The sequence below is a fragment of the Protopterus annectens genome, chromosome 2.part1 (genome assembly GCF_019279795.1).
Source record: "Protopterus annectens isolate FY-2018-M chromosome 2.part1, PAN1.0, whole genome shotgun sequence".
NCBI lineage: Eukaryota > Metazoa > Chordata > Ceratodontiformes > Protopteridae > Protopterus > Protopterus annectens.
Window position 1 is genome coordinate 819570504 of NC_056729.1, and position 27314 is coordinate 819597817.

General features: G+C 37.9%; 1 protein-coding gene across 2 annotated transcripts in view; it reads left to right on the forward strand.

The window, feature by feature from the left end:
* Positions 1 to 27314, forward strand: part of MICU3 (mitochondrial calcium uptake family member 3) — a 1861160-nt gene that overhangs the window by 1160020 nt on the left and 673826 nt on the right. For both annotated transcript variants that reach the window (XM_044062504.1, XM_044062503.1), the window contains exon 7: positions 16516 to 16587. In XM_044062504.1, coding sequence (XP_043918439.1) covers positions 16516 to 16587 — 72 coding nt within the window. The remainder of the gene's footprint in view (positions 1 to 16515; positions 16588 to 27314) is intronic.

Below are 27314 nucleotides of genomic sequence, written 5' to 3' on the forward strand. Positions count from 1 at the left end.
CCCCTATGGTTCCAGAGACATGAACATTTGTTTGAAATATGAGGGCATAATTTGATTCTGTCAAATGGCATAGGCTCCGCCCATTGGAAGTTACAGTACAAACTTCCTGGGCTCCACTGGAGTGAATGAGTTAAGATCTTTTCACGTTGTTCTCATTCCGCTACAACATTTAACAGACTTAAATAAAAAAACAGAACCAAACAGAACGTAGTAGTCAGTTTGACCTTCTTGCTGGCATGGTGTCATATTTTCCTCTTATGCTTCTGGAAGTCTGGGATCATGTGTCCATCCAGGTAATAGAGAGTCACCTGGGTAGGCAGACTGAAGGGTTGAAGATTGGCTGTTGGTTATTGTGAGAAGGATTACACAGTGCAAAGCTGATTCTAACAGCCTAGAGTATAGGGTTTCATTCTTTAACCTCTGTTTGCTTTCTGTGTGACTGAGCAAGTCATTTAGCCAGGCAGTACTCTCGGACTGCCCTTGAAAAAAGGAACCTGTGACCAGTAGACTTACCCAGTGAACAAATTAATAAAATAACCTGCATTCCATATCTTCTCAGATAAATGTCATGTCAGTCATAGAGCATGTCATTAGTTGTAGCAGATCAGGATGTAAATGTGCATGGAAGTAGGCAGATCTCAATATGAACTTACTGTACACACCTTGCCTTAAGGCAGTTATAACAGTCTTATCTCAAACATCAAATTATGGCAGCCAGAATTATACCACTTCCTGCATTCAATTGTCCAAACCAGTCAGTGGCACTTTATTCAGCTGACAATAACAGCAGTTATAGTTAATCTTATATCATCTTCCTCACTGTGCATTGCCAACTAGCCTGCCTGCTAGTGCAGCCACATCTTTGCCAGCCCATACTCTATCATTTTAGTTGTATCACAACTTGTTCCTACCATCAGAACTTTGATCTAAGGTAATTGTTTCTATAAAATATATGCTGAAGAATGAATTTTTTAGTGCATCTTCTAGCTAATGGTGGCATGATAGCAAAGACTACGCAAATATTGTGTGAAAGCATCCACCTACTTACCATAATCAATTAATCCAGAGGAAGCAGTCAACCTACCACCACTTGGAGGTGGGGCATCCTCTCACCTTGTTTGTATGATTACCTTTTCTCAAGCTTCATAGAATATTATAAATTAATATATTTTTGGAAGCATCAGATCCCCTTTATATCTCAGATGGAACCTGCATCTTACCCAGCAACCCTTCCATACCAAAAGAAGGATGGAACTGCACCAAGATTCTGTGGGAAGAGGCTAGACTAGTTTGTGTCCCGTCTTAAATATCCCTAGGAATCAGACCTTCTTTCCTGTCCTCAAACATCCCTCTCCAGGATTTGATGGACAAGAAGATCATAGCTCATTAATCTGACCTGTCAGCCTATCACATAACATAAGGAGGGGTCAGAAGGACAACTCTTTCAGCAAACAAGCTTTGTCCTGCACTTATCCACTCAAAATAACACACAATTCCCATCCTAAGAAACTATTTTTGTTTTAGCAGGTAGAGGGAGGTTGGCATAATGATTAAAATATTTGCCTTACAGACACAAGGTGCAGGGTTTAATTCTCACATGGATTAATTGGCGACACTTAAAATGGCCTACAAAGGCAATTAGCCTGGTACTAATCTAGGAACCTAGGTTTATCAAATAATACATTTCTATAGTTACCTAGTACTCAAATCTTGCACCAAAGACATGCCTTGGTACAATTTTTTTGTGGAAATTGCAGTTAAGCATAGAAGAACAAATTCCACAGTCATGCCACCATGTGGCTTCCATTACCAAAGTGGGCTGTGTGTGTGCCTGTCTGCTGATGATTGCTGATCTCCTTGATGTTCCATTGGGTTCACTACCTGTCCTGTATGTCTTTCCCCTCTCCCTCAGCATTTATGCATTGACAATGTTATTTTAGTCTCCTCATCTAAAACATCAAATTATGACGCTAGCCGTACTTATTTAGTACAAGGACACTTTTGTCTTCAGCCAAAATTACAGAATTTCTGTGCCAATCAGTAACACTTTATTCATTTGATAATAGCATCAGTTGTAGGCAATCTGCATGAAATAGGCTACCTCCCTATGCATTACCATTAAGCGTGGCTCATAGTCCTTGCACAAACCTGTCCGCTGTAGGCAATCCTGTACAAATTTATTATATCTGCTAATTATCCCTAACATTTAAACTTTGATTGAGTCAATTGTTCCACAAGAAGAAGGCTGAAGATTTAGATTTTTCATTGTGTCTTGGTAGTATAGCCCACTCAAATATGTTGTAGAGGTGTAATATAATACATTTTTGGAGATGTCACCTTCTCACAGATATCAGTTAGAGCCTACAGCCTAATAAACAGTCCTTCCACACACCAGGCTTCTTTCTAATAGAACTGTGAACTTTTTACCGTCCAGATAAATAAATAAAACAGTCCCCTTCATGCCCACTCCTCTCTTTATTTTTTTATAAAGAACTTCCCAGGTTCAAACTTATTCCATCCTTAATAGATGCAGCCTATGTAAACTTAAGCTTCTAAAGTAGGAAGTGAATTTGAAGATTGAACAATTTCAAATCTACCCCTGTCAAATGAAACCCATCAGGATTGTACCAGGCTGGATCTTTGTCTTCCAAATTCCACTGGAGAAGAGCAAAACATATAACCCCAAATCTTAGCTTTCTAAGACAATGCATTATTGATGTATGCATAGACCTGCCTTAAAGCTTTATAACAAAAAGCTGTCTTTCACACTAGCCTTGGCATGATTCTAGGCAAAATGATTATAACACCTGGAAACAAAGTTTTCAGACAACAGATGTTATTCAGCATAATCTGAGTTAAATCATTTTGTAGCTACTTACGTATTTTTTTGCCACCTAAGTGGGTAAGCATTATGTGTCATTCTTATATTTTTTGGAAGGCACATCATTACTGCCATCAGCTGACTCCAACACATGTTCCTACAGCTGCACTATAAAACTCTGAATTCCATATCTGGTAATCCTTATTATGCTCCACGTGTTCTCTGTATTTCTCTTCTTAGCCAAAAAAATGTGAGAATGACCTGCTAACCATACTGTCCTTGGACCAGCAGCATTCTTATATTCTTTTTCTTTTCTTTTTTAAATTTGTCTGATGTTGTTGTTATTATTATTATTATTATTATCATCATCATCATCATCATTGTTTTTTGACATTATTATTTCTTTCAGTTTTCCATGACCATAGGTGTTATTATTTTCCGCTTTTAATAATATATTTTTAAATAAACTGTAACATTTGTAACTCCTGGATGCCCCCTCTACCTGTCCTCTTAATCAAGTCCACTCAGTGACCTTCCCTCACCTAGTTAGATGCCCTGTATGTTCTGAGTGAATGGAGAACCTTGCAGTAGAAAAAAAACACTTGTCTCAAAGCCTTATGAAACAGTAATCAAAAGAATTACACCTGCAATACTTTTCTTTTTTCAGAGACAAGTACCTTGTCAGTTGAACCCTGCATCATAAAGCTCTTAGCATGCTTTGCCAAAGCACTGAGTAGACTAAAGTTACGAAAACCCTTTCAAAAACTATGTGGATACCCTTCCTAGTGTGCTTAGTCTTTCACATATTGAGCCAAAGCACCACTTGCTGCAGAGATAATATGACATCCTCCAGTCATAAAGACTGAATGAGGCATTGAGGCTGCTTTTAACATTTCACCGATCCTGAGGGACCCACTTAACAAAACAAAGAATACTGCTGCCATACCTCTCAACTGTCCCTAATTTTGACTCAAATTTTAGCTCTGTCCCTCTTAATCCCTCCTAAAACTAGTGACTTTTGGAGGAAAGATGGTGAATTACACTTAATGAATAATGACAATAATTAAGAGTTATAGACTTCTTTTACTTAAGAAAGTGTGTATTAATTCATATGCTCTGATTCTGTCAATGTTTCAAGTTAATAGCACTAATATTTTAAAAGTGTCCCTGATTGTCCCTGATTTTTTCGTGACTTGTCCCTGATTCTGTTGAAATTTGTCCCCGATTGGTTGAGAGGTCTGCCGCACAGAACAGTGTAGGATCCATGGTTGGAACTGATGACGTGAAATTCTTCCAACATTTGTGGTAACAAACCCTTCCCAAAGGCTTTGTTCAATATGTCTGGCGAAAATCCTAGCACTGCCTTTAATAATTATTCTAATAACTGCCCCATGCCTTGTATGATCCAATAAAATTAAGGTTAAATTCTGCTGAATGCAATTTAATAGCCCTGAATATACGTCTGATCTGCCACCTGTATTGTGAGTAATGCAACAGCAAAACCAAGGATGACAGTGGTAATAAAAATGCCTTCCTTTTAAAAACTGAAACAAGGAAATACTTTTAAAAAATGAAACAAGCAATTAAGTTCTAACCTCAGAAAAATCTGTTTAATTTCCATACCCCGTAACTCTTTGTTGTTCCCTTCAACCCTTCTTAGCTACATTTGTGAAGGAGGGCAGGCACTACTCTTGGAAAGGTGACACTTCATAGTACTAGGAACGCAGGATTCCTTCACAGTAACAAACTTTCTTCAGTTGCTTGCTTCAGTTTCCCAGACCTTATCTAGAATTGCAGTCTGCTGCCACTCTGCTTATGGAGCCAAAGCTCAGAATCTTCACAGTTTGAAATGAGGTAAGCTGTCTAGAATGCCATTACTCTTACTAGGCACATGTCTAGCAGCATTTGATATATTCAGTTTTAAACAGCAAAACAAAATACCTTAGAATAGATTGAATTGACAACAAATAAGAGACTTTCTTAGGCAATATAGAAAACAATTCTTTGTTGATACAGGAAATCATTGATTTTGTTAATAATTTTATGGCGAATGCCACGGTGGTACGATGGTAGCATTGTTACCTCACAGCAAGAGGTTCTCCCATTCGATACTCGGCTTGGTTTTGGGAGTGCCTTCTGTGTGGAGTCTGCATGTCCTCCCCGCGGTTGGGTAGCGTTCGAAAGACATGCGTGCGTAAATTGGGTGTACCTTCGTTGAAGGTTGGGCATCGAGCTGGCACCTCTGCGTTTCGTATAAATCTACTGCCAATCATTAGCAGACCGGAGTTCTGCTGTGGCAACCCCTTACCGGGAAAAGCCGAAAGACAAACAAACATCAACAGTGCAGCTCAGAGAGGCCACAGATCCAAGAAAGTAGTGACTGACAACAGTTCACTATCCTTCCAAGAACATTGCTATGGAAAAAGAGCACCTGCCATCAAATTAACCCCTCATTTGTATGACACCATCAGCATCAATGTATAATTCATCTCATTGTTAGAAATCCAGTCACCCTGCCAGAATGCCATCACATTAAAAGCACCCAAGAAATCCTTCAGTATGCACATAGCTTCCTTAAATTAGCCTGTCATCCTCACCCTATGTTGCTTTTGTGATTTGCCTTTTAGTAATGTCACTAGTCCTCTTGTGAAGGTCCCCTAGTACTTCTGTCTTGCAAGCAACGTTTAGCATGACAAGCAGGGACATGATGTCCCCTACCCTAACATAACTTTTTCCACTTCTGATATCAGTTTTGCTCCTTAATAGCTTGAGCATAGTTCCCTGCCAGGCTAAAGGAACTGCTGGGAATATGTACCTGTAAACCTAATAAGGAAATGTTTTTATCAGAATCTTCCAGCTTTTCTACCACTGAGACGGCACCCAACTCATTGTATGGTTCTTGAAAGACTGTCATATTTTATTTTTCCTGTTGTCTTTCTTTTTCAGTTGTCAGAAATCATATAGCTATTGCTCACCTTTCCTACGTGGATCACTTGACTGCAAGATCCAATGTAGGTTTGTACAAAATTTCTTAAAAGTTATGCAGCCCACTGAATAACCCATTAGGTATAGTCTAGTCATGGCATAAAATTCAGCCACATAACCCATAAATGTCCATCTTCCTGACAGATGGACAGAAAGTTAAAGCATTCAGCTTCACTATCTCAGGTGTTTGACATTGCAAATATTAGGCCAACAGTACTGTCCAATGAAGCATACTGCACTTTAGACAGGTCCTTATCAATGCTATATTTGACTGAGCACCATTTTGAGAAGATAAGTGACATATTAGCCAATATTCCTCTGGGTGTTTTTTAAAAAGTAAGTCCAATGGTGGTACTCTGAACTGCTGAAATGGAGGAGTGTCAAATGGTCCGTCTGCCAGCCCACTGGCACAGGGTAGAGTGCCCAACTCCTGTACTGGTGACCCAGGATTGACTAGCATCCTGGGAATCTGGAGGACTTGCTGTGGGGGAGTAAGTCTGAATGGGCAATAGCCAGCTTGCCTTCCTGAGGGGAAGGGTTGGAGATGAGATATTGTGGTTCAATGCTGTTTTTTGTTGAAGGCTAGAGACTAACATTAGTGACTTGCAGGCATATGTGACTACAGGGTGCAGGGCAGAAATCATTGTATCATGGGCTGGAGTTCCCATGGCAGCATGCTTACAACATTGTTCATCACTCTTCTTGGGAAGTACTTTGACAAATAAAAATCCCTACAGTTAGGAATTGATTGCACAGGGTCTGGACACCTAACTTTCTTTTCCTGCCACATGAAATGTCAGCCTCTCCCTACTGTGGTGGCAAAGGCTGTTTATTAATTTTCTTCTTTTTGTGGCTGAAAAAAGGAAGAACCAAGGAACCAGTAGAAAAAGATGCCTGATTCCCAGGGAAGCCTGGCGGCAGTAGCTGGTAAAACATTTTAAGTATTAAAAAATTCACTTTTTCCACCCAAAACACAATAAAAAGCAGTTAAAACACTTAAACTAACCCCAAATGTAAACTAAATCAACTACTGCTCTGATCCTGTCTAAATATATGCCCTGCCTAATTTTAGCTAAAAAAGGTCAGAAAACGTTCCCACATTTGCATGCTAAATTAAACTAAAATCAATTATTCGGTTATATGTATGACCATTCCTCAGAAGAAACTGAAAAAAAAATCATATATATACAGTGAATATGCCAACATTACCAAATTACATTCCAGTGGTCTGATTTATGTAATGAGGTACCATGTTCTCTGCCAGTCTGTGGTCAGAGAAAATCATGCATGCCTCCAGTAAGCCAATACAATTTGTACACAGGATTGTGATGAAGCCAGCATTCCGCAAACTTCATTCCATTTGCCTGCTTATCATAGGTCAGCTAATAGATCCAGTGCCAATCTATGCATATGCTCAGTTGTACAGGCCAGAATGTATTTCCACATCATGCATACCAGATTAAACAGTCAAGTTGTTGTGTCTTTCGGCTTTTCCCGGTTAGGGGTCGCCACAGCGAAACTCCGGTCCGCTAAAGATTGGCAGTTGATTTTTACGTGCCGAGTTGCCAGCCCTGACACACAATCTTCAACGAAGGTACGCCCATTCACTCGTGTCTCCACGCAGAAGACACTCTAGCTGAGAATCGAACCGGACAGCATCTTACTGTGAGGTGACAACGCTACCGCAGCACCACCACCGCGGATGGATTAAACAGTCAAGTACAGTTATCATATTTATAAGTTCTTAATTTGGAAACATAAACTGGAAATACATAAGTATACCACAAGCAAGACAGCATTCAGCAAAGCTGATTCCAGTGGCTTGTCTTACATGGTGTGTTTGGTAAAATCAGACCTCAAAAGTTCCACAAACCAATAACACAAGAATAACCAGCCGCAGAAGATGTAAAAGCCACAATCCACATTATTGACCACAGAGTTGGTTTAATGCTTTCATTCTTAAAATAAGCACTGCATCATAACAAAGTAGTCAAAGTAGTAGAATAGAGTTACCATACATATTTTGAATGTCATTTTATTTTAAATGTGGAATTTATTCATTGGTTAATTGGTAAAATGAGTCACGTGACTATAATTAACTTATATAAGGAATGGATGGGTGGGACTACTTTGTTCTTATAGGTTCATAGGTTCAAAGGTAGATACTAGGCTATCTGCCCTAGGGCATTTATAAGCCTAGCCAGAGTGTATTTGGCTTCTGCCTCCCTATTAGATTAGCCTACTGTGCCTCTGTAAAGCAGGTCACAGAAGGTACCCTTTTAAGATTAGTTTACTGTGCCTCTGTCTAGCAGGGACACAGAAGAGATCCCAGGGGTGAATTTGCGATTTCCCATCCACGCGTCCACATTTCGTTTGAAGAGGGTCAGCGAGGGGCTATGTCTAACATGAATTGGGATTCTATTCCAGAGTGAGGGGAGCCTCTGGGAAATGAATCTGTCCCTCCAGCATGTCCTATTTATTTTTGTGTTGAGGTTTAGGTCCCTGGAGCGTGTAGCTCTAAGGGACTTGGATTTTTTGAGGTGGAGCATGTCCATTAATTCTGGGTTTGACATGGCTTTGTATGTCAGGCATAGATCGCCTCTGAGTAGGCGGTAAGCAACTGAGTAGAGCTGGAGTTTCTTTAGTCGAGCTGCATAGGACATCTGTTTGTAGCCCATGATCCTCTTGGTGAGGTACTTTGGGGTCTCTCCAGTTGCTGCAGGTGTCGGGTAAGGTACATCCCAAAAGGGGCATTGTATTCAATTATGGGCCTGATGAGTGATGAGTAGAGGGGCACAATGACCTCTCTTGATCTAGATGCGAACCCTTTTGTGATAAGGTTGGCTATATAGAAGGTCTTTCTAACCACTTTGGCAACGTGATTATCAAAGGAGAGATTACTATCTACGTTGGTCCCCAAATCTCTAATTACTTCTTCCGTACTTAATGGATTACCACCTATGTGGCAATTTGTGGGCACCTTGTTTTTCCTAAAGGGGATAACTATGCACTTTTTAGCATTTAGCTTGAGGCCGTGGCTCTGGTACCAAGCATCCATCTCTGTGAGACCCTTTTGGAGGATGCTTCTGTCAGCTGGGATTCGATTATGGACCCCAGTTTGCAGTCATCTGCGAACGTTGTCAGCCATAATCCCCCCGTGTTAGCCTGAACCTCAGAGAAGTATATACCGAACAAGAGAGGTCTGATGAAGTTCTTATTTTATGAACGAAAGCGCTAAACTAACTCTGTGGTCATTAAAGTGGATTGTGGCTTTTACATCTTCTGCAGCTGATTATTCTTGTGTTTATGTGTTTGGTAAGATGTTCTGTGCTAGCCTTAGTGTGCCTAGCTCAACTGCAGTTGAAAAGACCATAGCATGTTCTGATACCATACTTGTCAGATTAAGCAAACAATCAGGTACCACTATGATATTTATGAACTCTGCTGTCCATCCCATAAGAATATAATGTAAAGTAAATATGGTTCCTCTGCACAGAAATAAAAAGCAAGCAACATTTGCAGAAGTTTGTTCAGGTGACCTGCTGTGTGGTAGCATGTTCTTTGTGATTCTACACATAAGAAGCGGAAAAAGAAAATATTGCTGCACCATGATATTTTTTGGGGAAAGAAAGCAATCTGTCTTCTTATCATTTACTTAACAACTAACCTGCAGTCTTTCATTTTATTTCAGTTACGTATTCGATTTTCAGTTAGAGCGTCTTCTGTGTGTCGACATGTGTGAATGGGCGTTTCTTTGCTGAAGGTTGTGCGTTAGGCCCGGTAAGCCAGCACGTAAAAATCTACTGCCAATCATTAGCGGACCGGAGTTCCGCTGTGGCGACCCCTAACCGGGAAAAGCCAAAAGACAGTTATTAACACAGAACACAGTAAGATGCACATGGCTTCCCTACACTTGTCACATGCTTGAGGTGAAATTGCTCGAATTTGTGTAGCTCACAGAAAAATAAGATGAACGGCATAACACCAAACACATTTTCCCATAGGAAACGATTGTCAGTTTGATTTGTAATTGTGCTCTGACAATGATTCACTTCTTTAGGGAGATTTCTCCCTTCTTCGAATTGGTGTGATTACGGATTTGTATATGTAATTCACCTCGGGGGTGCAGGACACTTGTCACCCTACAAAAAAAAAAAAAAAACAAGAAAAAGGGAGTTTTTCTCCCCTTTGGATTTCAGGCATTTTTTTCCTTTCTTTCTTTTGGCATGTTGACTTTCGGGAAGTCACTGTTTAGTTGTACATATCTACAGTCCTAAAGACTACACCTCAGTCATTTGTTGTTGCAGAGAGTACAGACAGTTGATCCACTCTACAATTTTTTTGCCTGCAGGATAAAACCAGGCCAGGGGCAGGTGCACTGCAAAAGATAACAGAGATGCTTATTTGCTTGCTTGCTGTGCATCTCTCACTGTAGCTTGATCTCACTTTTTTAATAATTATATGACTGTTGTCCTTATTGTTTGTACTTTTCCAGCTAGGATAAACATATGCTTAAAAAAAGAAAAACATGGAAAATAATTCCTTGCAACTCATTTTAAGTGTTCTCACAGTTTAATAAAATCATTTTCTGTTTTCTACAAAGCTGGGATATGTCCCCTTACAAAGGGAAACTCACAGAGCTGTGGGCCTGACAGGAAATGTCCAAAATCTCAGGAAGCCATGAACTTCTGTAGTCTTTAGTTGCACCCCATGACTGAGAACGCAATGGACAAAACACTGTCACTTTTTTTTGTTTAAAAAAAGTTATTTATTTAAAATATATACAATAAAAATAGTCTGACTTTTAAATGTAACTATCCAACATTTGTCCTCCTCTCTGCACTTTATCTGTAGTGATGTTGAAGGGTATCCCTTTGAAATTACACTACCAGACATTGAATTAGAATTGAAAGAGCTTAATGTTCATTTATTTATTTTATTTTTATTTGTTTATCGGGATAGTGCATTGAAATCAATGGACCAGTTGCAGGCATAGCCCCAGTGAATAGGATCACATAAAAAAATGGAACAAAACATATTTACAGATACAAGGGTATGCTGAAAAACAAACATATAGATATATATATATTTACAAATGCAAGAATATGCTGCAATATTTCATTCATGAAGCAGTTTACAATGTCAAAACATAGATGGAAAACTGAAATTATGCTTAGCAGAGGTTGTTTGGATAAGTACAAGGATAGCAGCATATCATTATATACAGAGGTATGACAACATTAGAAGAGGAAGTGAGGATTCCATGAGGAGAAGACAGAAAAAAGGTAAGGGAGGCATATACAGGGAATAGGAGTAGAAAGAAAAAACAAGTATTGTACTGTGGTCGCAGGGATGAGCAGAAACAGCACAAAAATTGCACTTGTGATAGGCAGAGTGGCCATACCTGTCTTATTTGTCAGTCATTGAGGTGATATGTTGTTATTTCAAAGTACTTGCTCAAACAATGGTGCTTTTATTTTAATTTGCAGTCTTTATTTATAGCTAGGATCCATAGCTTACTGACGATTTTGGCACATTTACATTCTGTTGATAATCAGCACATCTAAATGTATCAGTGCACAAAATGTTGTTCTGTGGATATTATACGTATCTCATTACACAAGACAATTCATTGCAAAGATGTTACTACATACCTTGGCATATATTATGCAAGCAAAACCATGATATCAGAAATAACGTATGAACACATGCTGGGTTTTAAAGTATGATTCTATAGAATAAAGTTAGGTTGCCAGTATAGTTGATGTATCTAACAAATTACTATGTAACATCAGATAACTTCTATCTGGTACGACTGGATATCTGTTTTTTTTTTTTGATCCTTGCACTAACTACATTACATAACTAAACTTTCTAAGAGGGTATGGTCCTTCACCTCTCTTATGTCATCCAGAACACATCCATCCTAACCTGCTAAATCCTTGCTTACTAATTCTTGTATAGTACATAAGAAATACCTTAACGGTCTGAGATTTCATTCCCTTGTATCGGTAGTGTAATTAGGGTGGGCCAAATGAGGCAAACGCCCTGGGGTCCTGCCTTGTCCAGAGCAGAGTTCATTGAAGTAAAGTAACAAATATATACATTTTAAACCAAATATGTTTTTATTTATTTCCCATTAATGGAAACTGCAACATGTACATCCTAAATGGAGGTTTGAGACACTTCTGTGTGCCTCCTACCCCCACTTACTTAATCTTGCTTGGACACCTCCCCAAAAGACCTGTGATTGGCTGTGCAGGTAGAGGAGGCTGTGCCAAGATGCTAGAAAGACAATCTTTTGGGCTATATTATTGGCAGCCATAGTGAGTAATTTAGGTTTCAAAAATGCTATATGCCTCATTTCACTATAGGTGCATTAGGTGTGTTGGGGAGAAATACCAGGGCAAAGAAAAACAAGTCTGTCAACTATGTAGGGTTACTTACTATATGATTTGTGTGCGAACTTGGACAGACAGCTGAAAGGGCTGTTATGGAAATGTTTCATTGTGGTGCTTGTGCAACCCTGGATAGGCTACTGAAGGGGACATTGGGGGAAATGTTTAATTTTAGTGCTTGTGCAAACTTGGGCAGACCACTGAAGGGGATTGTTGGGGGGAAATGTTTAATTATGGTGCTTGTGCATACCTGGACAAATTACTGAAGGGCTCGTTGGGGGAAATATTTCATTTTGTTGCTTGTGCAAATGTGTACAGACTGCTGAAGGGGTTTGTTGTGGAAACCATTTCATTGTGGTGCTTCTGCAAACTTGAACAGACTGCTGAAGGGGTCATTTCAGGGGAAAGTTACATTTTGGTCCCTATGTAAACTTGGACAGACTGTTGAAGGGGTTGTTGGGGGAACTATTTCATTTTGGTGCTTTCACAGATTTGGACAAACTGACGAAGGGCTTTTTGGGGAGAAATGATGCTTGTACATACATGAACAAACTACTGAAGGGACCTTTGGGGGAAATGTTTCATTTTGGTGCTTGTGCATGCATGGACAAACTACTGAAGGGATGGCCAGGACATTTAGAGAAAGAAACCAAACAATGCAGCTACACTGCTTGATAGGCAGCAATGGAACAAAGCCAAACATAATTTTAATGTCAATTCTTGATTTTAAAACAAGGCTCTAGTAAGTCCTTTCATGAAAGATTAACCCCCTTGATGATCAGGGCCAATTAAATATGTGTTTTCGTGAGAGAGGGCAGACTTACAACCTCCAAATTTGTATTACTAGCCTATTCTTAGTCATTGAAAAAAAAAAAAACACATCTCTCTCATGAAAGTAGTTTCATGGGGCAGGGGCATACCTTCCAACCTCATAGCACAAGAAATCTGGACATAGCCTAAAATAATGGGGTCAAAGGCCTAAAAATGGGGGCAGATTTTAAATGTTGCTCTTCTAAAGTGTAAACTTAGAAAGTTCCTACAGTAACAGGATTTGTATTGTGCATTTTCTAAAGGACATGAAGTGTGAAACACACAAATGTATGCCATTATTTAATGAGTTAATTTCTCAAAGATTTCCAGAAAACCACAAATTGTATGAGGTGAAAATCTGGGCATTCTACAAAAATCTGGACAGTTGAAAGGTATGGGGCCTGGGCTAAGTATTCAGCGCACGTTGCTTAATATTCTGAAATTCTGTTTGTTGCCTGTATGAACTAAGGAAAAAAAATCATCAAAATGGCTTTGTCCAATCAAAAATGGGGCATCACTGTATTCTGTATTCTTAATAGACTTCTTGATGTCTCCATTAGAGTACTGCAGTTTTGCAGAATAACAAACTGTGCTTCCCAAAGTATTATACTGTATGTCTGAGCCAGAGATTGGTGTAGGGCTTTGGAAACTTTTCTTCTTCCTTTTCTGTTTAAGCAGCTGAAGTATGCATGCTAAACTTTTTGTGCAGTATACATTACAGAGATATACACCCACACCCACATGTACATCTATCTATATATATATATATATATATATATATATATTTACATAACATACACACACACACACACACACACACACACACACACACACACACACTCACCGTATATATATATATATATATATATATATATATATATATATATATATATATATATATACATATATATAGAGAGAGAGAGATAGATAGATATATAATATTGAAGGGTCAGAATGTATATTTAACTGCTTCTTCCTCCTTGGGTGCTGAATTTTCTGTCTGTGCCACAGCCAAAGTTATTACTGTGTTGCAGTTCATATTTATCACGCTCTTATTAGTATAATGTGTTATGCTGTTATTGGCATTTGGACTGTACCTGCAAGGCAATGTGAAGTGTGCTGCATTCAGCTTTATTTTTAATATATGTGTAGTTTATTTAAATTGCAAAAGCTGTGTTGTGTTGCATTTGGTAATGCATCACATGACAGTTAAACAATTAAGTATGGAAATGCATAAAAAAAGTCATAGGTTCATAGGTAGGTACTAGGCTATTGGCCCTGGGGCCTGTAGAAGCCTAGCCAAAAAGGTACTCTGGCTTTTACCACCCAAGAAAATTATTTAACTGTGCCCCTGACAAGCAGAGCCACAGAAGTGATCCCGGGGTGAATTTCCTATCTCCCATCCAGTCATCAAGATTTTTCTTGAAAAGTGCTAAAGAGGAGCTTTGTTTGATATAGATAAGTAGTTTTTTCCAGAGTATGGGAAGTCTCTGTGACAGGAATCTATCCCTCCAACATGTTCTGTTTATTATGGTGACAAGGTTTAGGTCCCTATAGTGTGTAGAATGGAGGGATTGGGATTTCTTTAAGTGGAGGATGTCCAACAGGGGGTGGGGTGCTAAATAAGGTTCTCACCTTAGGCTCCAAATGGTCTCGCTGCTCCTCTGCTTTGTACCAGCACTGCACTAGCACACACTTTCCATTTCAGATTAGTACTGAGTTCATACATAGTACAATCTGAGTTTAGTGAAGGGTATTCCCACTCCCCAGGATGTGATGCCCGTGTTGAACTAGAAGGAGTGGTACTTCAGCAGGGCATTTGGAGCTGCTACAGTGTAGCATATTGCATTTGAATAGCTCATAATATGAGGCCCTATGTCCTTAAATGTTATTAAACAAAAATGTGCAGCACTCTAGAAGGTGCATGCTTTTGATAGGGCCCTGTATTCACTTACTCATTCGGCTTTTGATTTTTCTCCTGATGATGCGCATTCTTGAAAGTCTTCTGTCTCTTGTCTGTGTATGTATAAGGCTGGCTGGACTTCCATACCTCTCAAGTGTACCTCATTATGAGGAATGTACCTCATTTGGGGTCTTAAAAAGTTCATGTTCCTCAAAGTTCCACATTGAAAGGGTCTGTTACATATTCAGTATTAGGAATTTTTAACTGATATCCATGGTAAATAGAAACAAATCGTATTAATTCATTAACAAATCATTTTTACAAGTAAAATCAGCATGTTTTAACCATCCTATGACCTTCCCAGATGAAGTTGTTAGTAAGCTATTAGTATGTGTTCCACATTTTGCCCATTTGTTCCACATTATGAGGGTTAGTGTTCCTCATTTTGGACATGGAAGGTTGAGAGCTATGTGGACTTCAGTTTATTTCACTTTATCTAAAATCTTAATCTGACAATGCAATAATGAAATCTGTGTAGCATATTGCAAATGTAAAATTTCAAGCGAGTTTTTATGCATAGGATTATTCTGAAATGCAATTATTTTAACAGTAATCATAATAAAACCTTCAAGGGATTCAGCCTAATACATCTCAACGTGAGCAGCCATGCATCTGTACCACAAACAAATATAGGAAACGTTTTCTAAGGTTTTCAGTGTGCAAAAAGGCTATTTTACCTTGCAGTGTTTTAGCCTATCAAACCCCACTCGGGCATTTTTCTAACCCCCCAATGTTCAAGTCACCCAAAATAAAATGGTCAGACAATGCAAATAACTTAGCCATGTTTACAGTGCTTTACTAACTTCCAGTACCAAATGTCACGGAAGCAGGAGAATGAGCATATCTATGCTGAAAAATTCTTGTGCACGACTCACTTTGTGCCTGGATTCTATAAGTGGAAGTTTGTGCCAGTCCATGAGTCTGTGGAACGATCCATCACTGGCTGGGATTATAAGTGGCTTGAGTTGTCAGGTGTAACAATGTCACACCAACAGCATTGCATATTTTGAAAAACAGTACTTTTTCACAGTCTCCATTTTTAGGATGTTGTGCCAAATAAAGTTAAGTTTGTTATGGTACTCAGAGGCAGGGTGGGGTTGTATATTTGTGTGTGTGTGTGTGTGTGTGTGTGTGTGTGTGTGTGTGTGTGTGTGTGTGTGTGTGTGTGCGTGTGTGTGTGTGTGTTTGTGTCATCAACGTATTTACTAGTAAATCTGAAGAAAAGCTCCTAATTGGATGGATTGTATGACTTCAAAAGAATATCTGCTGCTTTGTCAGCCACTCCAGCAGTACAAATTCTATTTTTCACTACTGAAGAACTTGGACTTGTTACTTTCTTTTCTGTGTACTGTGCTTATCACAACTTAAAGCTTTAAGCGTTTTTACACATTACTGCGAGAAGGAATAAATTCTGCAGTTTGAACTGATAGGATAATGTGCTTTAAATTATGTGCCAGTGATACTGCTAAGTAATTGCAAGATAAGATCAAATGTACAGCTTTAATGAGTAATATAGTAAGAGCAGTTTGTGTTTTCAGCTGCAGGAAATCTTTAGAAAGAAAAACGAGAAAAAAGAAAGAAGAGGAGATGAAGAAAAGCGAGCTCAATTGGTAAGGATAATTGTTTTAGGCATTCTACCTTTGATATCCAAAACAGGTCATTAACATTCTACAAGTTTTTGGTGATAAAATTATTCAGGATTTATTCATTGCTGCTATTGCCTTTGTCTTCAGACTTCAAAATGTAATTTGTGGTTCAAGTCACTGATTTAAAACAGCAATTGAAATATATAAAGGCACTTCACAATAAGACTGATTGAATCGTATTTTCTACATAGCATTTACTATCTTTATGACGTATGTCATGTAAAAATGGGATTGAAGTCAGATGTTTTGATCCATTTATTGACTTGTCTTTCTCTTTTTTTTTTTGCTGCATTCTGAAACTTGGCATACAACTTAACATTTGCTGTACGTAAGCATCTACAACTGTATGGATATCAGTATTCCATTATTAACAATGTAGGTAATCATTTCACTAGTCAGAAATAAGCATTGAAGTGCGGATTGTATCAGTAGGGGCATTCTCAACCTTTAACAAATATGGACTCATTCGGCATCAGCACAGTTGTATTTATAGGTTTGGAGTGTACCTGCACAATTCAGTTTCTGATCTGGCAATGTTCTTTTTCTTGATATTATATTAATTCTGTGACACTGTAACTGATGATGGACAGGTTAACATTGCTAACAACTTTTGAAGTAGTTAAAATGTAAACATGTCTTAACTTGTGTAATACCCTGAGGATTTATTATGTACTTTTGCTTTAAACTTGCCCTGTTTGCATTCGATTGGTATAGCTTGCTTCTGCTGTCAATCTCTAACATAACATTCACTTCTACTGCATATGTCCAAATCCAGTGAAGCTGTCAGTGCCACAGGTCTGTGCATAATGCATAACATTCAGAGTGCTTTCATTCATAGCTTTCAGTCTAGCTTACAAGATGTGGGTAGGCTCATAGCACCTACAATGTACCCAGAATGCTCTGGTGTAGTTCTTGTGAGATTACCTGCATTGGTAGCATAATTAAGGTAGTTTTAGAAATTCTTTCTTTTCAGCTCAAATGTACTTACTACCACTGGAACAATACCGCTCAACTGTTCAAAGTTTAGCCTCCTATTTTTTGTTTGTTCCTCATAAAATATGAGGTTTTATGACAAATACCTGAGGTGTGAAGTCAGTAAATAATGAAATACTTTTGAATTTCACACTTCAAATCCTTCAGAAAATCATACTAGTGCAAAGCCTACCGATGTGGCAACTTTCTAAGTTTATAAGAGCAGTAATTAAAAGATGTCCCTAATTTGAAGCCTTTGTCCCCCGATTATTTTTGTTGATGTCCAGATTTCTTGGGCTAAGTGGTTGAGCGGTATGACTGGAACTATCTCCTTACCCTACATTGCTTTCTGCTAGGCCAGCTTGATATTTTATTGCATGATTCTTAACTCATTAGAACTGAGTGACATCTCCAGGTGCCACTGTAGATATATCCTACTGACGCTGCTCGGCATCAAATATTGCTTGTTCATATTTGCATCAGTAATTCCAGAAAAACATAGTACATACAAAGTGTTAAAAGATTTCATCTTAAAGCTTGCACAATAGCAAACACAGCTCTATTGATAGTTGACCTCTGTCTAGTGCAGGTAAATAGATTTTAATTGTTCATATAATATTCATTTATATTATCATAAATGTCATGTTTTTCTAAATATCTTGGCAACCAAATAGCACAGACAGAACTGCTTAGTATCATATGAAAGCTCTCAGCTGGATGAACAAAATGCTGCCAACAGTGTATGTGTAACTTGCCAAGCAGAAACTTTGCAGTGTGTCAGGTATGATGTTCACCCCTTGAAATATGTTATACACCTAGTTCACTAATAAAATTCAAACTTTAAAATACATATTATAAAATCATAAAATGCTAGGTAGTCCACAGTTGAGTTAAAAATGGAATATCTTTTACTGAAACGCACAAACAAGCAATCCTAGTTTTGAATAATGAAAAGCATTAAAGACATTCATTAATTTATATATAATCAGGTTATTTGGAGCAAGTCCCCCTTCCCCCTTAACACCATAGTGTAAACTGAGACTGTGCTACTGAAGAACTGAAACTTAAAAGCTAGAGACAAATTAAAATATATAAGAACAGCTTATTAAGGCTAACCTACTAATCCAAACTTTATTAATTAAGAAACCAACCCACTAACAAAAAGATCTACCACTAAACATCTGTCAGAATAAACGTTAGTAATGTTTGATATTTGTTTATAGCAATATTTGCATGTGTAATATTATTAGCGTGTAATGTCAGTATTAATCAGTCCCATATCAGACTTCTAACAGTGCTTAGGCTCCGCCCATTGGAAGCTGCAGTGCTAACTTCCAGAGCTCCGTTGGTAAGAATGAGTTAAACTGGGCATAAAAATGTCAGTATTTGATACTGATTTTGTCCTTATCACTTCAGCTATAGTATCTGGTGTCTTACTTCTACTTTCGTAAGTATTGGTACTGGGTGATCCCATATGATCATTATTTCTTCATATTCAGTAATGTTTTATGGCCTGTCTTTCTAATGCCATTTAGGTACCTGTAAGTTATATTGTTTGCATACTCTTCACTGTAACTAAAGTGAACAATCACATAAAAGAAATATAAAATATCAAAAGACAACTGCCAGGAACCATAGAAAACATTTAATGAATCTCTTCATTAAACGTTTTTCTAGCGTTACTGGCTGTTGTCTTTTTATCTTCACTGTAACTAGATTGTTAACAGCATGCAAAAAGATGTACAACTATTTGTAGTCCCTTATTGTAAAACCTACATTTGCCTGTATGCATTTGCCTGTGTCCTCTACTTTTTTTAGAGACTTTTTTAACTAAAGTATATGCATTCCACTACCTTGAGCTACCATTACTAGTACTTCATATTTTTGGGAGGAAATTTATCTTATAGCTTATTCATGTATCAAATCTTGATCAATATATTATTATTCCAGAAGCTCTGTGTATTTTCCATTATAATTGTAGGTGATCTCACTGTATTTTCTTATCTTCTGATCACATTTTTTTTCCAATTTATGCCCGTTATATTGATCTCTGCTGCAGTAGCCTTAACTATATGATATATATCCTGCCAAGGATATAGCAGCTGGCCAGCTTACATAGCTTCAGGGCACCTTCCATGCACCCAAGCTGTCAGGCAGCTCGAGCAGAGCTGACTAACACACAAGTTTTGGCTCCAAGCTCTTCAGAGCTTTACTGCTGCTGAAGAGTTCACTCCTCTGAGGCTTTCAAGGATCAACATTCAGCTTATGCTGTTCCTTAGTTGGGCAGATAAGTTCTTTTTGGGTAAACAAAAACGTTCCTTTAATAATTTTGCTTATTATTTATACTTACCTCTTCAGGAAAGTTATTTCAAAGCTAGGAATTTGTGTTTTAATGAACTATCATGAGTCTGTGCTGTACTTTTAAACAGAAGTGCTCTTTTTTCCTGTCAGTTTACAAAATGTTTAAAGCAACAGAAAACCATTTCTTCTGTGGATAAATTGTATTTATTTTACTTTTATGGGGCTGGCATAGTGTTTTAAAGTGCTTTTTACTGTATTTGTCTTGGAAAAAAATGACTTTTATTAAAGACTTTTTTTTTATCTTTACCTACATTTGCTGCTTGTTTTCCCTGTGAAAGAGGCACAATTTTGAGCTTGAACATGGAACAAATTGTTGGTGCCATTATTTGCCCAACTTTTAGCAACAAACAGAAACAAGTTAAGCAAACTTCATTTGCCACCACAGCAGGCTAGCAATTTGCCTCAGCTGCAGGTTGGTGACTTTGCTGTGACCATTTGTTGTACCTCAGACCACTCATATTTTACCCTGAATCCCTCTGGTGTAGCATCTAGAGCCACTGTGGACTGGGAGTTAGCCATGTCTTCTGTGGCTGTTGGGGTCCCCTCAGTGGGCAAGGGAGAGACACTGTTGTCAGCCCTGGGAGAAGAAATAAGGAAAACTTCCTGTTTTGTCAGAATGTTGTGCCCATTGCTGGTGAAGTGCTGTTGCCAATAATAACATTGATGGCCCCATTTGTCCTGTCAAAGAGAAGCAGAAAACTAAGCATGTATCTACTCCCCCACAAATTTACTTAAACAAGAGTAGTTTACCGTGCCTGGCTCATGGTTTAATTTATGCGAGTGATCCTTCTGCTGAAAGATAGGGGGATACTTCCTTTCCTGAATAGATTTACAATTCTGAATTTGGGCATGAGAATGAAGGGACAGATACAGGGTTTTATCCTCAGATTTCTGTTCAGACCCAGAGGAGAGCTCAATTTCTTATTCTCTCAGTGGGGGCTTCTCTTTCTCTCAAATTATTTTTACAGTGTCCCAGGGTTTTCAGCTGGAGAACACTGAGGTTTCTCCGTCCCTCAGAAACTACTATGAGCTGTTACAGAAGGAATTTACAGGACATGCATCAATCCCTCCAGTTTTGTCTGCTTTGGAGGATGTGTGTTACTGCTTGCAGTTTTCCTGACAGTTAACCAGCTTCTCATAAAAAAGCAGATAGGATATATAAAGTTCCTGCCTTTTAAGTTTTTTTATACTTTTCCCAAACATGAACCAGGCAGCTATAGCTTTAGTTAATCCTTCTCCTGCTAAACACTTAATTAATTCCAATCCTACTATTTCTGACAAGGATGTGAAGATTATTGATAAGTATGTGAAAAAGTGTATGCTTGTGCAACTCTGATTTTCAGAATGTTGAATTGTCAGGTTCATATGTTAAGGTTTGTCCTGACTAATTGAAAGCATGAGGAATCTTTTGTCTGCAGTTTCTTCTTGCTACGAAAAATCTTATTTAAATAATTAAATTTCTTCTGTTGTTCAAGTTATTACTCATTGTGTAACTTGTCCATATGACTCTGTTGATACTTCCTCAAGGGCTATGGCCACTGGTACTGTTTTGATGAGGTATACATAACTCCTTTCTCATAAGCTCATAGAAGTTATTAAAATGAGATTTTAAATTCTTTGGATAAGGATTTGTTTTTTGTCCCCTCTGCTTCAGAGGTGAGCAAAAAGTATGATGAAAGGGGTAAGATGATACAGGGGATCTCTAAAAATGTTCAGCCCCCCCCCCTTTTCCTAATTTTCCAAGGGATTCTCTAAGTCCTCAACCAATTTTGGTAAAAAGCAAAATAATCAGTCTCAACAAATTGCAGGTAAAGAGATGTTTAAAAAGAAATGGCAAAGGGGTTCCAAGATGATTTCAGGAAACTCCCAAAACCACGGACAGTCTAATAAATCAGAACAACTGTTTAAGAAACTTTGTTCCCACTTCCCACTCTGGCACCACTTTTGTCTTCCAGAAAGTTTGAATCTCTGCTTTTCACTTTGACAACAGATAGTTTCAGACAAACGGATTTTGAAGATCATTCATCAAGGTTACAGGTGGCAATGGAAGGAAATTCTTCCTTTTCGGGGAGTAATTTCCTCAATCTCAGACCAGTCTCCTTTATTTTCAGCTAACATTCATCACATGCTGTCCCAGGGAGTGATAGAACCAGTTCCACCTTCCCAAGTGATAAAAGGATTTGATTCAGGGATGTTTTTGTGTCAGAGAAATAAAGAAAGAAATGCTTGCAGACCTGTTCTGGATCTTTTTTTTCTAACCTCTGAAACTGCCGAAATAAAAAAAAAAATGTAATTTCACAACCTGTTACTCCTTCTTCTTCATTCAGATTTGCTGGCAATGCTAGATTTAAATTATGCTTATTAGTACATCCCTATTCCTCCAGATTTCAGGTGTTTCTTGAAGTTTTTTTTTTTGTGTGTGTCTGGATCACGTTATCAGTTCTCTGCCTTGCTCCTTGGACTTTACACTGCACCAATACTGTTCTCAAAGTGTCTAACTCTAGTTGTAGCACCTTGCAGGCTACAATGTCCACATTTTTCCATATTTAGATGAATTTCTTATCTTTGCAGAGTCTTTTTCAAGGTGTCAGAAATCAATTTCTGTGATCACAGATCAGTTACACAAGCTGGGATTCCAAGAGAACATTCAAAGGTCTTTCTTAAATCTTTCTCACAGGATTGTATTTCTGGGATGTCAACTAGCCACCACAGTTCAAAGAGCTTTTCATTCTGCGAAAAAAAAATAGATCTATATCCATATCTATTTTTAGGGTTTTCTACACATACTTCAGTCACTGTGAGGGAATACCTCAGGATTTTGGATCTCACTGCTTCTATTGATTGGGGAGCAGTTTCAGGAGAGATAAAAGTACAACATGTGTGGGGCATCAAGAACAGATGAAAGCAGATAAACAGAAATGTTAGTCCAGATCAAGACACTCAACTCTGTGAATTATCTTTGGTCTCCAGGACCTTTTCAAGTTGTTACAGACAGTGCCATAGTCATGTGGTACATCAACAAGCAAGGTGGATTCAGGTAGTACCCCCTTTTCAGGCAAACCCTGTTAGCTTGGGATATAGATTCACAGCACAATCTCACTCTACAGGCATCCAATATTCTGTCAGAGCAAAGTTGTGTGGCAGACACGCTGAGCAGAACATGTACAGAACGTCACAAATGGAAACTAGATCAGGGGATCTTCTAAGGTTTGATCCATTTGTAGTGAGTTCTTTGGGTAGATATCTTTGCCTCCTCTCTGAACAATCAACTGACAAGATTCTGTTTCCAGAATCTATGCAACAAGACCTGGAAGACAAATGCCTTTACTTTCCCTTGGACAAGAATGATCCTATATGCTTTTCCACTCTTTCCAGTAATATCCAGGGTAATTCTGAAGATTCATAAAGAATCTTCCAAGATCATTGTGGTCACTCCTTTCTGGCACAGGCAACAGTGGTTCTCCCTTCTTTTAGAAATGGTCAGGGGCAATTACCACATGCTTCCTCACAGATTGGATCTACACATACAGAATAAGCGTGCTTGATACACCCCAACACCAATCAACTTCAGTTGTCTGCCTGGATGATAGGGTTTTAATTCTTTTAGGCATCTCTTTATTGAAGATGTACAGTGGTTCTAATGGAGAGAAGAAAACCTGCTACTAGAAAATCATATATTAGCAAATAGAAAAGGTTTTCTAGTTGGTGACAACAACATATCCAGCACCCATTCAGGACTAGTTGTTCTCTGGTTTTATAATATTAGTGTGAGTTACTATTCTATGGCCTTTCTTACTCCAAAATCAAAAAAGGGCCAGCAGATTTTGCAAACTCCACTTCATAATCTTCAGACTCCACCTGTCCCACACTCAGAAAGCGTCCATAATCCTTGTATTTTAACACACCCCACACACTAAAAACACATGATGTTTCTCCTTCTAGAAGTACTCCCAGTCACAGATAATGTCCTCCAGGTCACATGACCTTTCAGAGCTCATTAATATTAATATGGACATATGGACACATTACTTATGTTCGTATTTTAAAAATAAAACAGTAAATGGAATGTTTTGAAAATAAAAAAATACTGAACTATGCATGGAACATTAGGAAGTATCTAAAAAAAAACAAATGCATTTCAAACAGAAAAAAGTGTAATTGTCATCTTTACTATGCAGTGCCATATTTGTTTCAAATACATATTACAGTTTATTTGCATTAACGTTAAGCACTTAATTTTGATGAGATATATAGCAGCACACAATGAGTGTATCACATGATAGTATGTGGTCTGATAGGCTGCATGTTTAAAAGGACCTCATGTGCAATAGAAAGCAATGTCAGTGCTAACTTTATTTTCAGCTGCTAAAAACAGAATAAAACAACCCACTTAGTTGAAATTTCAGTTACATAAAGTATCTTATGGGGTAGTTGACAGCTGTTCTTCACAGGCTGGAGAATACCTAATAACTCTTTTCAAGGGAGGACATACCACTTTTGTTAGTCATGTCAGTTGTAAAATGATTATTGCAGGCTGTCCATTTCAGAATATTTTTTTTTCTGAGAAATAGTAGATAAATGTGTAGGACCGGGGTTGGAGTGAATGTCACCACACTGAGAAAGATTAAGCAGCTGGTGTAAGGAGTGCTAGAGGTGGGAGACTTTAGTAGTGTGCTGGATAAATTTTAATTTGGGTTTAGTAGTAAAGGTAAGAGATTGGAATCTGATCAGGTGTATATAACTGTACTCAAAAAGGCTGGCAAATATATAGAGAAGCTGTTTGTAAGTGTATGTGGAGGTGAGTCTAAAGTAGAGGTTTTTACCGGTGCAGGTGTTAGAGTGCCTTTGAGGGAGGTGGCTTGTAACAGTCGGGTTAGAGAAAACCTGAGGGATGGTAAGATGATAGAATGTGTTGGTAGTGTCATTATGTATAGTGACAGAATAGAAAAGTTGGCTATACAAAAAGAGAGAAAAAGAGTAGACAAATTATATAATTCTGGAGGAGAGAATGAAAGGAGGAGCAGTATGGTTAAGGATGGAGTTGAAAATTATGTAAACCAATGGATATAATTATTCTAACTAGGAGAATCTTATTAAGGAGATATATTAGACAGTCTGTAGGTGTTGGAATGTGTTACTTAGAAGAAAAATGTAAGTATAGTGTTTATGGGGTGGTGATGGTGAAGGGGATGAGTTATAATTGCTATAAATGAAATTGATTAGGGGTGTTTGGGAATGGGGGTAGGGTAGGGTAGGGGAGCAGAGTGAGCCAGAAGGTAGCGAAGGTGAATGGTATAGGGCTACACTGAGCATAGAGCAGCTTGTAAAAAAACATTTTGCATGTTACACTTAATTGTTACTTTTTTACCTATAACACTTTTTGTTTGTTTAAAGGACTGAGATGGTGCAAGGTACTACCAACTTTATTAAGAGCACATACCAGTCTGTGCTATAGCAGCAGCACAATGCAAGACCCTCTGATTGCTGGAAGAAATTTAGTATAGTAGATGTTATACTTGGTCATCTTGACACTAGACAGCTTAGTCCTCAATTGCCTGGCTGCAGTTACACAAAACTTACTTTTGTATATAAATCCTCTAAAAACATGAAATGCAAAGCTATCAAGTTTAGGAACAATTGCATCAAATACAGAAAAGACAAAATGATATTATTTGTAGTGTGCAGGACATTCCATTCACCACCACAGCTCCTTTACTTTACTTTAATATTCACAGTATAAATTTATTACACCTTGAGGGAAAAATGATGAGTAAAATACATTCAAAACCTTGCCTTTGTTCTTTCTGTGGGAGTCTGGGAGTAAATAGAAGTCAATAAACTATGAACACAAATACATTGCTGTTAAGAGAAGTGAACAAAGTCAGCAGCATCACTATTGAGCAATAATGTTCAAAAAATGTGATACAGACAGTGTAAACACACCGTAAAAATCAGTTTAGAGGCTCACATCAAAGACTGAACATCCATTTGTTACACTATTATCAGAGCCTCTCTGTTTTCTGTTGACGAGCTACTGCTGTGGTAAGTACCTCACACATTTGCATGCTTTGTCATTAAAAAGTTTATATTATCTCAACTGTACTTCAAATGTATTTATTATAAATAAGCTGCTTTTCAATTACAAATTTATACTCAGTTGACTATGTTGTTTCTCAGCCTAACAGTTTTACTTCTTCAAACTTCTACAGGTGCTTAAAAAAGATGACCAGGAATATAACCCCAGAAGTTATTGGGATACACTGAGGCGTAGCACAAGCCAAGCACTTTTTTCTGACCTTGCAGAGGTATTTAAGCCTCCTTCTGGTCAGCTGAAAAAGATATATTTTTGTTAATTTGTAAATTTCTACCATATTTTTATGTGCATTTTTCTTTTTTTATTATTATTTTTGTGTATCCCAATCAGTTTTTTTTTATTGCTATTATTTTACCATTTACTTTTTTCAGCAGGCTTTACGTTGGATATTTATCATTGTCAACACAGCAGTCCAGTTACATTTAAGTCAAATGATTAAATAATTCAAATAGAACTTAGTTGCATAAAAAACACTAATTGAAACTGCTTAGTTCCTTTTGATTTGCTTAATGTGTTGTTTGTCTGTTTGCCTGTTTGTTGGTCTGTGTCTGCATAAAGTTACAACGGTATGTTTTCATATTCATCAAATAATGTGTACTATCTATAAGTTGGTTGCAACAAAGATTTCTCTTTTTTTAACAGAAATCTGCACATGAATATAATTTGCTTTGTCAGCTTAGTCCACAGTCCTTTGAATATTTTTACTAGGGACCTTTACTGAAACTGATCACATTGAAAAAGCTGGTTTGCATTATTGTGAGATATAACTTGTCAGGTTTTAGTTCATATTTTAAAAAATGTGTAGCACAAACCGTCAGTGCTGAGTCTATGATAAATAATTACATTAAAATCTGGAGCATTTAAAAATGACCACATGCAAAGAAAGAATTCTGTAACCACAGCAGTTAGGCCATAAATGGACCTCACACCCATGCACTATGAGCTCAAATTTGGACAACCTCCATACTGTGTTTGCCATAGTATAGGTTTGTTTTTGCCTCATGTCCCCATTTTAGCAAGCTTCAAGTATTCCATAGTGTCATATTTCTTATCCTAGTTGTAGTCATTTTCCATTTTATATAGCCCCATTCCAATCCATTTTAAATTCTTGGAATCCACAGAGTCTGTGTAATGTCTGGCCAGTCTTACTGCCCTTTAGAAAAGTAGTTTAGGTCTAATGTTCTGCAGCATGGGAGTTTGCAGGATATTTTGAAGGGGAGCAAACGTTTATGTGATCAAAAATATTAAGGGAAAATTAAAGCAG